Raw genomic sequence first — 14237 nt, 5'->3', positions numbered from 1 at the left:
AGTTTGGAGCACTGGTGCTCCAGTCTCTAGTATATTATATTGGAGTCAGCAAAGTATATCGGTCCAGCATAATATGCTGGAGTTCATACACAAGTGCACCGAACTCCAGTATATTATGTTGGACTGGTCTCTGTTGCAGCAAAATAATGGCTATTTTTCATTGACTTAGTAAACGCTAGCTATTTTTGAATGATCAGTCCGAAAACTGGCTATACCATGCTATTTTTACTGTTAAAAGAGAGCAAACTCTCATACTACATTGTAATTATACATAGTTTGTTTTATATAGAGAGAGAGATATGACTATTCAGTTTGACCAAAAAAAGTCAATTTACTTATCCATTTAAAGAAAAAATATTTAATTTTTATTGTTAAATTTATTTTAACATAAAAAAAATCTAAATATATAATTACACATGTGCAACCAAACATAACACAGAGTTATATTGTGCAACCAAACAAAACACATAGACTTACATAATAATTACATTATGACAAATGAATAAATGGATTACGAGGTATCCTTCCAAACATGCTATTACAGTGAAGACCCAAAGTTTCAACTCAGCTAACACTATGACGATTCACGATCAAACAACTGCAACTACTCAATGACCAAGGTCCATGAGACAAGCATCCAAACGAAGCAAACATACACACCACACCAAGTCAAATGCGGGATTTTACACTCTTGATCATCAACTTTGAACGATCTGTCACATCTTCATGTAGTGCACCAGATAAAAAGCATTCAATCATCTCGAACTTAGTCTTTCTAGCCATTACTTCCAATGATTAAAGCCACCCTTCGAGAGGAGCCATGTCGCTGGTTTATCATCCAACACTCCCTATATTGTATGAGAAAGATCATTTTGTACCTAGCGCGTTCTGGATCCACTTTCCTCAAAAGCTAAATTTGAATGCAACAACCACTACAGATCGTAAGAACCCATATATCATATCAATATCGGTACGACTATGTTCAAGAAATTCTAAAACCCTTTTTTCTTAAATTGCAAACGTCAGAACATGAATATGTATCCGAGTAGTATTATATTACCTATACTTAGGAACACTAAACATTTAACTCTACTCGTCTCAACATCTGACTGTTTAAATTTATTTCAACTCACAAATTAATAAAATATTAAATTCATCAAAATGATACTTACATAATCTCCAAAATATTAAAGAAAATCATAAACATAAACTATTTATTTGCTATGCACGGTCAAAAAGCTAATAGCTCAACATTGAGATAGTAAAGGTCAGCAATGGTAGTTATGCAATTGTGGGTGTGCTGTAATGCTGCACGTATATACTGTCAGTGGTTGTGAGTAGCAATGAAAGTTCTACCATAGAGGTTGGATGGAAGTAGTCATTACTCATTAGTAATGGAATCATATAAGATCACATTAACATGAATTTTTGAAGTGATCAATGTCTTAATAATTTCAAAACTTTGTATAACATTTATGAACGGAATATTTATAGTGATCAATGTCTTAGTAATTTCAAAACTCTGTACATCATTTATGAACCGGAATTCAGAAAAATGATTATAAAAGAAAAACATGCACTTAAGCGTGCTGAAATCTGAACAATCTAGATTCAAACCCCCATATGAGGAATCAAACGATGCCTTAACAACACCAGTGAATTCTAAACTCTAATCGCATCAACACGGACGCAAAGGATTTGGATACATGCATCTGCTACAAACTAGTTCTTGGCGTCCATAGAACCTAGATGATGTGCAACTATTATAAAATACACCTAAGCAATTTGTAATTTATTTTCATCGGAAGCTAGTTATTATAGTAATATAATATCATTGGCAATCCATGGAGTTTGAATCTTCCTGCGGTCAAAGGACACTGATATCAGGTAATCAATTTGAGTCAAATTTAAAATGGAACAACGAAAGTGAACCTTAATTTAAACATCTCTTTAATTTATAGTCAACTACATCATGTGACCAAGGATAGATGGATCTCATATATTTCCTATAATCATACCTGCAATGAACCAGAAACCTATAAGAAAAGGCAAGTCTTATTTCAACTCCATATCATCGCAAAAACATCTCTACAGCTTTGAGAACATATCCTGGGACCGCCAAATTTTCATGAAGGAACCAACCAAAATCCTAACTTCATACCAGAAGTTGTGTTCCGAGTATTCCCTTTTCTTTAAATGTTATTATTATTAAGTCAATCTAACCACGCATGAGAATAAGTAGCTCTACTCTATCATCTAAAATGCTCCGCGACAATAGTGAACAAGGGTAAAAACTAGATACCGCAGTGGAAACTGGTTGGACAGTGGGGAATTACACCTAAAGAAACAGTAGCTAATGGCTAATTGACATGCTTGTTACTCTTACAGTATCACAGATTAGAATAAACACATCATACCAGTAGCTACAAGCCCTAGCACCAGCAGCCTCTGAAAAGCAACATACTACATAGCAAAAGCTCAAAAATGCCTGGTCACATTTAGAGTGCCGCACCGAGTGGATTTTTTGTGAAGCAAGCATCAATTTTTGTTGCTTAGAATTATGCCATAAATATGCCTGTTATAACGTTGATGAGACACAACCAATCAAGATTTCTCTTAAAATATCATGTTGCTATTGAAAAGACAAATGTTGCATGCAAAGGGGCACTTGTTGAATTCACAACTAATGGGATTACGTTTGTACCTAAAAGAATCTAAACACTTACTAAGCAACGGCCAATATTCAACCAATTATGCCTACACTAGTCATAATAGGATAATCACCGAATCATAATTTTTTTTTATTTTTTATTTTAAAAAGAACCTACAAACCCCACCCTCAGAGAGGGTGGACACTGAGAAATGTCAGCTTCCACATAGAAGCTCCCACATGCACAATGCATGAGACAAAAACACTAAGGCACCCTTGAGTGTAGCAGCTAATACCTAAACTCCAAAATAGAGCACAGCTAAAAATACTTCCAAATAATTACTCAACTACTCCCTCCGGTTCACAATAAGTGACCAGTTTACTTTTTCATTTTGGTTCAAAATAAGTATCCAGTTAGGTAATCAAGAAAAAATTCAATTTGTTCACTCTTTTACCCTTATGTGCATATCCCTAAAAAAAATCGCACTCCTCACTCTATGTGACCAATATTTAATAAGGGTAGTTTAGTCATACTAGGTATTTTTGTATAGAATTTAGCATTTTCTTAATGGGCGTGCTAAAAGGAAACTGGTCACTTATTGTGAACCGGAGGGAGTACAAGAGAATTTATTAAACAGCTGTCTAAGAATGTTAAAGGAGGCTAAAGAAAAGAATATGATCCAGCAGATTACCAATTCAACCAACAAAACACTACATATGCTGATAAACAAGTTTTATACATCTAGCATTTCCTTACCACCGAAAAAGTTGCAGGTAAACTGTTCTGCTGAAGAGTCAACCTTTTATCTCTTCTGCCTCGCCCAAAAAAGACAGGTTGAATGGAAAAGATCTATTGTAGAAATTTCAATCAAAAGAAAATTAACTTCAAAATGTAGCCCCGAAGAGAAAGATAAACTTTTGAAATAATAAGAAACTATTTCCCACATTTGCGACAACGGATTAACCAGTGAAACAGCAGAGCAGTGCTTTAACTTGCAAAGAAGAAATAAACAGAGAACCTAGTAGAAAAGAGGTTATGAAAAGAGGAACATAAACTAGGGAGGCTCCAAATAGAGTCCCACTTTATAGCCTGTTTGGCCAAGCTTCTCCAAGCCAAAAGCACTTTTTTTTTCCAAAGTTGAAGTGCTTGCCAAGTTTTTAGAGGGTAAAAAAGTGCTTTTGAGTAGCAGAAAAAAATAGCTTCCCTCCAAAAGCACTTATTTGAAAAGCACTTTTGAGAAAAATACACTTAAAAGCAGTTTTTAAAAACGTGGCCAAACACTAATTGCTGCTCATAAGTGTTTTTCAAATAAGTTTGCCAAACACAAACTGCTTCTCACCAAAAGTACTTTTGAAAAAAGCACTTTTGAGAAAAAGCACTTCTCAAAATAAGCTGATTTTTGCAGCCTGGCCAAACAGGCTACTAACTAAATTTCATACTATTGCTACTAACTTTTGTTCGAATCACCAAAGGGTAACATTTTGTTGGCAAACATAATCACATTGTTATTATTTCTTTAGGACTAAACTGCATATGTCACATCACCAGTCTCAGGAAAGGAGAGAGCGAAATAAGCAACCTAGATTGACGATTAAGCTAGCAAAATAGGCAGACCAGCTTAAAAGACCAAGGCAAGAATTACAAGATGGATGGATTAAGAATCATGAAAACCAGGATGCGTCCCCGAGACATGAAAGAACATAACAAAATAAAAAACTGCTGGGAAGTTCTAAAGAGATAACACACACAAAAAAAAAAGCCTTTGTAAAGTAAATAAATAGGTGCTATGTGTCACGATCAATAAGAGAAGCTTCTCCCTACCACAACTCAAATTTTACGGACTAAGCATTTATTTAAGAACAAGTTTTAACTATCTACTTAAAACTGATCCCCTTCTAACAAAATTTCATTTTCATGTCATCTGAACTTGGTGGATTTTAGTCTAGAGCATAAACGTGTCTTTTCATAGTTTTTCTGGTTGGCCACTAAATCATCATTAGAACATTGTGCGTTGGTCTATGTTGCGCGGACTCTCCAAAATAGGCGTTGTTCTAATATGCACATAAGGCATTATCCGGCCACATTTTTGAAGAGTCCGACCAACATAGGCGTTGGTGACAACTTCGACACCACATTATCCTAATCACCTAAACAAAGAAGATCCAGGACAACATTTACCCACTCTTGAGTCTTGAACTACAACTACCCCTTGATCAAAGCTCAAAATTGAAGTATAAACTTAAAACAAAGATAACTATGGTGGAGTCCAATTCTTAACTTACCGTAATCTTTTTATCTAAATAGGTAAACTAGAAAACTCAATTTCTAGGAAAATATTAACTCAGAAGAACATCAAAGACTACAACCATAACATCAGAAAAGAGGAAGAAACTGCATAAAAATCTTCCATCAAGCCCCCTCCCCTCAATCAAGAAAAAGAGCAATCCGATATCGACAGTCTGTTAACCGATGGCCACCAGCTGTAACTCTACATGATATAATACAGTTGTACCAATCTACCAATCTAATGGATGCTACAGTACAGTAATTTAACAGCTTAGACATAGACCTGTCATATATGGAACAGACACCATACAACATGCACACAAGACAGTGCTTACTGAACTTCAATGTTAAGACCGGGAAAGCATCTTCAAGCAATGAAAGAACGCCTTACCAACTAGTACGCCTCAATCCCAAGCTAGCTGGGATTGGGTATTAGGACTGTCATATGATTTCATTCCATTTAAACCCGTTTCATTCCAGTGTTCAATAATTTAGACTCCAGCCAATAGAAGTACATGTTCTAAAAACTAAGATGGTAAATTGTAAAAAAGGGAGTTCCTACTTTTATCTTTCTGCTTTGATGAGTGGAGGTATAATTTTATCTCCGGTTGCTAAGTGCACAATACATTCATGGATCACATCTTCTGCCGTTGTGTATCTGCTTTTTTTTGTTTGGATAAGTGTGTGCATCGCTGCTTTATGTAGTCACTGCAACCTAAGGTGGCATAAGAACCCCTCTTAAGCGTAGTGGATATTCAGCTCACCAAAAAAGTAAACTGGATTTCCAATCTATGCCCAGCAAACTGCACTGTCAGGGCCAAATCTGACCTTCACAAACTGTTTTTTTTTTCCTTCTTATTTTTCCAAAAATCCATCATCTAATAGATTGTAAAGTTTTGGTTAGGAAGCAGATAGCAGGACTACTTCTATACCATTCTTTGTGGAGAAGTGTTCTTCTATGGTATGATTTCAAGGTTATTATTTAAGGATCAGTCTTCATTATCCCATAATGATCCAGGACAACATTTACCCACTCTTGAGTTTTGAACTACAACTGCCCCTTGGTCAAAGCTCAAAATTGAAGTATAAACTTAAAACAAAGATAACTATGGTGGAGTCCAATTCTTAACTTACCGTAATCTTTTTATCTAAATAGGTAAACTAGATAACTCAATTTCTAGGAAAATATTAACTCAGAAGAACATCAAAGTCTACACCCATAACATCAAAAAAGAGGAAGAAACTGCATAAAAATCTTCCATACAAGCCCCCTCCCCTCAATCAAGAAAAAGAGCAATCCGATATCGACAGTCTGTTAACCGATGGCCACCAGCTGTAACTCTACACGATATAATACAGTTGTACCAATCTACCAATCTAATGGATGCTACAGTACAGTAATTTAACAGCTTAGACATAGACCTGTCATATATGCAACAGACACCATACAACATGCACACAAGACAGTGCTTACTGAACTTCAATGTTAAGACCGGGAAAGCATCTTCAAGCAATGAAAGAATGCCTTACCAACTAGTACGCCTCAATCCCAAGTTAGCTGGGATCGGGTATTAGGACTGTCATATGATTTCATTCCATTTAAACCCGTTTCATTCCAGTGTTCAATAATTTAGACTCTAGCCAATAGAAGTACATGTTCTAAAAACTAAGATGGTAAATTGTAAAAAAGGGAGTTCCTACTTTTATCTTTCTGCTTTGATGAGTGGAGGTATAATTTTATCTCCGGTTGCTAACTGCACAATACATTCATGGATCACATCTTCTGCCTTTGTGTATCTGCTTTTTTTTGTTTGGATAAGTATGTGCATCGCTGCTTTATGTAGTCACTGCAACCCAAGGTGGCATAAGAACCCCTCTTAAGCGTAGTGGATATTCAGCTCACCAAAAAAGTAAACTGGATTTCCAATCTATGCCCAGCAAACTGCACTGTCAGGGCCAAATCTGACCTTCACAAACTGTTTTTTTTTTCCTTCTTATTTTTCCAAAAATCCATCATCTAATAGATTGTAAAGTTTTGGTTAGGAAGCAGATAGCAGGACTACTTCTATACCATTCTTTGTGGAGAAGTGTTCTTCTATGGTATGATTTCAAGGTTATTATTTAAGGATCAGTCTTCATTATCCCATAATGATCCAGGACAACATTTACCCACTCTTGAGAAGCATGAAGGAGCATTAGAAGATAAAGGTAATTCTAGAGCATACATTTTATAGAAACTCTCATATGTACTGAACAGCTGAACCTAATGCATAGCAACGTTTAATTCGCAGGAAATATTTCCCTAAACTAGATTGCATAAGCAAGAAAGTGCATTAACATAGCTACAAATCCACTAGGACTAAGTTGACATAAATCGTCCTGATATGGGAAAAGTAAAATTTCAAAACCATAGGCAAAACAACTTAACTGCCACAGAAACTTCCAATCCAAAACCATCTCCAACAACAGGGCAGCAACCTGAAATGACAAAGCTAGGATAAAAACCCCCCAGAAAAGGAAGAAAGACAGTAATTAGCACCTACATTGCAATGCAAACGCCCGATTGAGAGCTTAGTAACAACCATCAACCACTGCCTTCCACTTCCTGTTTACCATCCCAGGCTCATGCTTTTCTACCACGTCCCTCGAACACTGCCTTTCTAGGCTTGCCTTTCTCTTCAACTGCAGCACGATCACTAAAAGTCCTACAAAATGGTAGCAGATGGAATAACAATCTACGCGGTGGAATTTGCCGGTGTTACAAAATCTACAGAACACTCACTTCTGTTTTTTTCGGTTTTGCTCCTTGATAGTCCTGACCATATCCATAGCCATATCCTGGTGCTCTCTTGTCTGTGAATGCATATCTAGGCCCTCAACAGTTTCACAATCAACCTTGCAAATGCGGCACCAGCCCATGCTCACGGGCTTCCTCTTTCTTGGTCTATCAAAGGAATCCATATCACCCTGAGAAGTTGTAGTTAAAAAAATTAATACGACACTACTCACTTCATGCACATAATGACCATCACAAGATTGCCAGGCTATAAAGCTCAATTTTCAAGAAATAATATACTAATGGAAGGAAAAGAACAAGAAAATTACAGGATTCATAATGTAACACTTACCGCATAAAGTCCATCGTTTGGAAATCCCGGGACAGGATACCTGCTCCTAAATCCCGGCTCCCCAAATCGTTGTATACCAGGTTTGTTGCGTCCAACTGGTTCACCAAAACCAGGAAAATCACCAGGCCCTGAAAACTCCCCCCTATAAGCACGGCCAGCAAAGGTACCAAAGCCAGCAGGTTCAGCAAAACGCAAATGACTTGGTAATTTCTGAGGATCCAAAGGCTCAAGATGATGCAAATGATTCGGAGCATCTTTTCCAAACATATCACCACTATGGACATGGTTGTAAGGACGAATAAAGGTAGTATGCTCGGTACCTCTCACGTCCCCAAGACCATCAACCTCGAGTCCATGTGAGCGGCCAGGCAAAGGTTGGAACCTACCATCAGAGAATAAACCACCAGCTACATTGGAAAGAAAATTTAAAGGTTTAGGCCCTTCAATAAATTGGGGGGGCTCTCTGCCACCAATATCTTCAAAACCTGAGTGACTTCGAAATCCGCGCGGTGGAATGTTAAAGACCTCCCCATCAGGATTTCGGGCAGACAAATAACCCATATGATGCACACCAAACCCAGGTCCTGCCCTTTTTCTATCATCATCATGAAGACCAAGTGGTGCTTCTCTTTCTCCACTGTCTTTGAAATGCATCGAACCAGGAGGATGATATGGTGGCAATAATCTGTTAGGTGGAACCCCAGCACTGACCTCCAATTTTGATCCAGAATCATACACTAATCCGCGAGGTGGCTTGTCAAGTGGCCGTGATGCTGCATGAACAAGTTCATTATTTAATGTAATCATTTAGGAAACTGATTATTTTTCTTCCGATAAATATAAATGATTATGGAAATTTTTGAATATCAAATTCCAACTCACCTTGATCGTGAGGCATTGGTAAAGGACTTAAATGCTCTCCCATAGGTGCCTTCAACCTTTTATTCCTAGCTGATTCCATACTTCTAGATTGGCCAAATGGAACCTTTTCAAAAGACCCTGGCGGAAACGGGCTTGGTTGATTTCCATCAAAACGATTACTTTGATTTTGAAACATTTCAGATTCTGCTGGATTAACTGAGTGTTGTGTTCCACTGGGAATTTCAGGACCACTTAATGGTGCTCTTCCCATTCCCGTTATCCCCTCTCGGTAATCACCTGCTGGAGGAAAATGACCAGGCCCTCTACCAAAGGGTGTTGTAGAACCTGGACCAGATATAGCACCAACGGAGGCATTACTAGGCTGCTTCAGGAATTGTGGATGATGATCACGAGAATTCAATGGCTGACAAGACTGGGACACATCCCCGGAAGACATCATTGCAGTGGGGGGATATCTGGGAACTTGGCCATGAGGAGCACAGCCTGGAGGTGGCATTGGTGGTATTATCATAGGACCAAAAGGCCTTTGTTGAGAAGATGGTCCAGAGTTTGGTGGTGGCATCTCATGCCCATACTGCTGAAAACCCCCTCTGTCAACGGCAACGTCATGTGAATTTCTTCCAGGGTTCAGATTCTTAATTGAACCATCAGCAGCATCAGATGATGCATGGTTTGCCAAAGACTTGTCCAGTTCTTTTGGAGCATCATCATAGGCATCTTTCTCTGATTTAACTGTTACATCAGCTGATTTGTTAGCAGATCTAGGCTCCAAAGAATTCTCATTCCCCTCTTCCTTAACAGTTCTTTTGTCCATAAGCTCGTCCGAATCACCCTTAAGAGCATGTATATCACTGCTGGCCCTCTGTCTATACTCATCAACAGTTTTCTTAAGCTTCTGTTGTTCATCGTTTAAGTCAGCTTCAAATCTTGGGGCCATTGCATCAGTTGATTTGGCTGCAGAGGAAATTAGTTCATTTTGAGCATTATCCTGGAAAGGAACTCCCACTTCTGGCCTTCCAGTTTTGTCAGGTAACTGATCGCCATGGCTTTCTAGGGCTGAACGTTTCTTCTGATCCATAGACTCAAGCTCATTGCTCATGTGGTTCCCATAACTTGGATTCAGTTGTGGTTGGCTTAAAGCAGGCTGGACAGATCTGACCTGGGGTGCAGTATTATACCCACCATGGGCCTGAGAAATTGCCTGGACATGATTTTGCATCCCAGGTCTTCCTATATATGTTTGAGATTGTTGAAGCTGTGGGGGAGGTGGTAAGGAAACATTTTGATGTGGTTGGATATATGTGTGTGTATTCTGAGGCACCACACTAGGAAGACCTTGCGGGCGAAACTGAGACTGCAAAGGCTGCTGGTGAGTAAGATGACCCTGTTGGTGTGACTGACTCTGCAATGGACCAGGAAATGCCTGCTGTTGACTGTATTGCTGAGACATTGGTTGTTGATTAGGCTGAACAGGATGTTGCTGAATTAAATGCCCTGCATGTGGAGCAGGATAAAGTTGAGACTGTGCAGGAGTTTGACCTTGAGAAGGTACCAAGCCCCATTGCTGATTGGTGCGCAAAGGAGGTTGTTGAGGAACCTGACTATGAGTTTGAACGGGAGGAATAGGCCCACTAGTAGGATGTGGACGTATTGGAGTTTGCTGTGTAAACCCTATAGGCATTTGCTGCATGGGCTGGGGTTGCGGATAGGAATTGTACCCTGAAACTGCATTGGCTGTTGAATGGAGGGTCTGAGTCTGTCCATGAGCAGGTTGGCCAGCCTGAGGGGGGCGCAATTGGCCATGAGATTGTTGATGATGTTGAACATTTATCTGCGGTTGAAGTTGTGAATGAGGTTGATGCACAAACGGCTGCGGTTGGGCTTGAGAAGACTGGGGAGGGTGAACCTGGGCAGGATGCTGCTGATACTGTGGCACCTGCACATGCTGTTGTGAATGAGGTTGCATCGGATAGGGCTGAGGATATGGCGGAGGCTGAGTAGGTGGCTGAGCATGAGAAGCTGGAAGTATTTGTGATGGAATTTGGGTATGAGACTGCCCAGTAGGTGGAAGCTGCTGCTGTGGGTTGACTTGAACCTGGTTTTGATGTTGCTGAGCCACAGCTTGAACCTGTGGTTGAGTTGGCCCTTTAGGTAGAGCTTGCATTTGAGGTTGAGGTAGAGGATTCAATGGTTGTGGCTGGGGCTGGGATTGAGGCTGTGCTGGGATTGGGGTCTGGGGTTGTGCTGGTGGCTGCATGTAAATTGGAGGTTGTTGCTGATATTGTTGGACGGATTGTTGCTGATAGGGATAGTATTGTTGATAAGCTTGCTGTTGATAAGGATCATATCCAGCGTATTGCTGAAAATACTGTTGATATTGTTGCTGATACCACTGATCTGAAGTAGGCACACCAGCTGAAGCTGTAACAGGAGCCTGAGAGCTGGCACTTGTCTGCTGATTAGGATCTTGTCCATGAAGCAGGGAAGCAGTAGTGCTTTGAGGATTTGGTGTTTGAGAAGCTGGAGTTCCTGACTGAGTTGTAGTTTGATTCGAGTCATCACCAGCAGCAGTGGTGGCTGCTCCAGAGCTAGGATTATCTTGGGCACCATTAGTTGCCTGTTGTGCAGGATACACCCCCTGGATAGAAGATATACTAAGAAATCATTCCTTATAGGAAAAGATGAGCAGTACATATGCATGAAAAGCACTCACAGGACAACTCTGAGCATGTTCATGCACTTGTCGATGCACAATCTGGACTCCACATCTATTGCATATAACTGGAGAATTCCCAAAGGAACAGCCAGAACAATGGGAAGTGCATTCAGACAAGGGACCTTCCCATGTGCATCCACTTCTGTGATAGAGACAACGCACTTTAACTTTGCCTATGCTTTCAGCAAGTATCTTGTCCGACTCAATAAGGGGCTGCAAGAAAAGATAAAATGCAACACATTTGAAATACCACGAGTAGAAAAACCATCAGCAATTATCTAAAAGTACAATGTACAGGGAGCCCACTTTAGAGTCTGCTTCAGTCACCAAGTATCCATCATAGGGACAGGCCCGGCTCCCATTGGCAACATGGGCCAGACAAGGTTTGCAGTAGAGATGAGTGCACTGTGATTGGAGGGCTTCATTAGGGAAGACAAGAGTGCGACAAACAGGACAGAAATACTCCCCAGGATAGGTATGGATGTCAACTATGCATTCAATATCAAAACCCATATCAAATCAGGAGTACAAAGTCAGTTCCCACAACGCATCCAATGTATTTATGGTTGCCTCCTCTGGTAGATGAAAGTTGCTCCCTAGGTGCAAACTCCAAAGCTCGTCAAATAACTACACAATTAAAAACATGTCAATGAATGAAACACATATTCGGATAATAAATGAAGGCAAGAAAATTAACAAGTCAAAGCTAAAAACTTAAAAAGCCACAGATCCACCAGCAATTAACTCCCATGCGTTACCACTTGTATATGCTGAATGTATATATGTGTGTGTGTATATACACATATATATATACACACACACACAAAAATAAGCACAGGCAAAGAAAATTTCAGTGATGCCAATTCCGTAAACCCTGAGAGCTTGTTCTTAATTTAACTTCATTCTTAATCTATCCTACTACAAGAAATTACAAGCCTCGACTCTTTTGAATTGGAAAAAATGCACCCAGTAACAGAAACACAAAAGTTAAGAAATAGACAATGAATCATTTTCTGCAAGGAAAAAATGAGATTAGTAGAGTTTAGAAAGAAGGTATCATAACCTAATCAAATTTCATATCTTAAAAAAACACTTTAATATCAGGAGCATGATTAGACGGATTTCAATTCTAAGAAGTATTCACAGACCAAAAATCACTAAACAATAAAAAGGACAAAAACACCACTCACGAACATTCACCAGATATGAAATGAAAATCCCAAAAAATTCACTCCGATACACATAAATAAAGTAACATATATATAGATATAAAAGAAAAGGACGGAAGGGAGATTGCACGCCTTGTGTAGGTCAAAATGAATGCCCAAACTCCAAACCAGTGCTGAAAATCCTAGGGTTTATCTCAATCAATCAAGCCAATAAAGTGCAGCAAGTGAATTGAAGAGAAAATGGGCGCGTGCGGTGTGGCTAATGAGGAGGAGGAGGAGCAGGCTGAATATCAAAATGGCTGAACCTAGCGAAGCGGTGATTTTTTATATATATAACAAATTACAAATTACAAATTACAAATATTATAAGGAGAAAATAGGCGTCCTCGTTTCGGTTCTTTGTGAACAGACAAATAACGGCGTTAGGGGTGGGTTTAACCCTAAATCATAACGCCACCTTAGTGTGAGGCACGTGCGGTACTTGACAACTCGCTCACGAACTTGCACAAATTGTTCACGTTCTTACTATGTCAAGTCATCCTTACTACACTCAAGATCGCTAAGAGAATGGAAGGAAGAACATAAGAGAATTATTAGAGAAAGTTTTGTATTAGAGATAACTTGAATTGTTTGCTTGATGAATTACAAATGAATGACCCCTTTTATATACTAGTCTCCTAGGGGCTAGTGTCTAAATATTAATTATTACACAAGTCCTTGATATTTACAAGATAACGGTTTTTTCTAGAATTCCCTACAAGTCTAGAAGATTCCAAGGACTTTCCTAGCAAATCCATAAGGATCTAGGTTCTTCCTAAGGAAATGTCCATATCTCTCTAGAATCTTCTCACAAATGTTAGTCTTCTTCTTATGTAAGCTTCCACATGGCATTAATATATGCCAAATGGCACCTATGTGTCATGATGACATGGCAGGTCATCACACTCTCCCCCACCTAATATTGCGACGACCGCGGCGCAATGTTGTTGCATAAACTCTCAAATCTTATCTTTGAATTGCCACAAGTCTTCATATCGTTGCCATGTGGCCTCCTCGGGTGATTGCCCTTTCCAATGGACGAGGAACATAGTGGTGGCTTTTTGCCCTTGTTTTTGCCTGGCCTGGTAATCGATGATAGCCTCAATCTCCCGATCATGCGAGGCGGTGATAGTCATTGGCGCCCGACTTGATTGGCCCATACTCGGATCATCCTTATCTTCATGATATGGCTTAAGCATGCTAGCATGGAAGACAGGGTAGATCGTGAGATACGATGGCATGTCAAGCTTGTATGAGATCTTGCCTACCTTGGCGACGATCTTAAATGGCCCCTCATACTTGCGAATCAGATTCTGATACATGCCCCGTAGTGCCTTGAACTGTCTTGGGTTAAACTTCACCATGA

The 14237-nt window shown here is 39.5% G+C and overlaps 1 protein-coding gene across 9 annotated transcripts; it reads right to left on the bottom strand.

Annotated features, from left to right (window-relative positions):
- Positions 1-1546: 1546 nt before the first annotated feature.
- LOC107762919 (uncharacterized) lies at positions 1547-13151 on the bottom strand. Of its 9 annotated transcripts, none has more exons than XR_012695499.1 (10): positions 12965-13151; positions 11970-12290; positions 11661-11876; positions 8948-11585; positions 8066-8838; positions 7720-7904; positions 7366-7642; positions 3408-3500; positions 2418-2575; positions 1547-1861 (listed from the first exon to the last, which is right to left on the bottom strand). XR_012695499.1 is itself a non-coding variant. In XM_075222869.1 (7 exons), exons 2-7 carry the CDS (start codon positions 12174-12176, stop codon positions 7561-7563), a joined length of 4101 nt encoding a protein of 1366 aa, XP_075078970.1. In that variant the 5' UTR covers positions 12177-12290; positions 12965-13151; the 3' UTR covers positions 7141-7560. The 9 variants fall into 9 exon arrangements, 2 of the variants coding, with proteins under 2 accessions (XP_075078970.1, XP_016436798.1); XR_012695502.1 differs by lacking the exon at positions 1547-1861 and having other exon boundaries at positions 2276-2575; positions 7366-7415; positions 7481-7642; XR_012695500.1 differs by lacking the exon at positions 2418-2575.
- Between the last annotated feature and the right edge of the window lie 1086 nt (positions 13152-14237).

The sequence above is a fragment of the Nicotiana tabacum genome, chromosome 10, assembly GCF_000715075.1.
Source record: "Nicotiana tabacum cultivar K326 chromosome 10, ASM71507v2, whole genome shotgun sequence".
In the NCBI taxonomy this organism is placed as follows: Eukaryota; Viridiplantae; Streptophyta; class Magnoliopsida; order Solanales; family Solanaceae; genus Nicotiana; species Nicotiana tabacum.
This window is presented reverse-complemented; position numbering and strand designations above follow the sequence as displayed.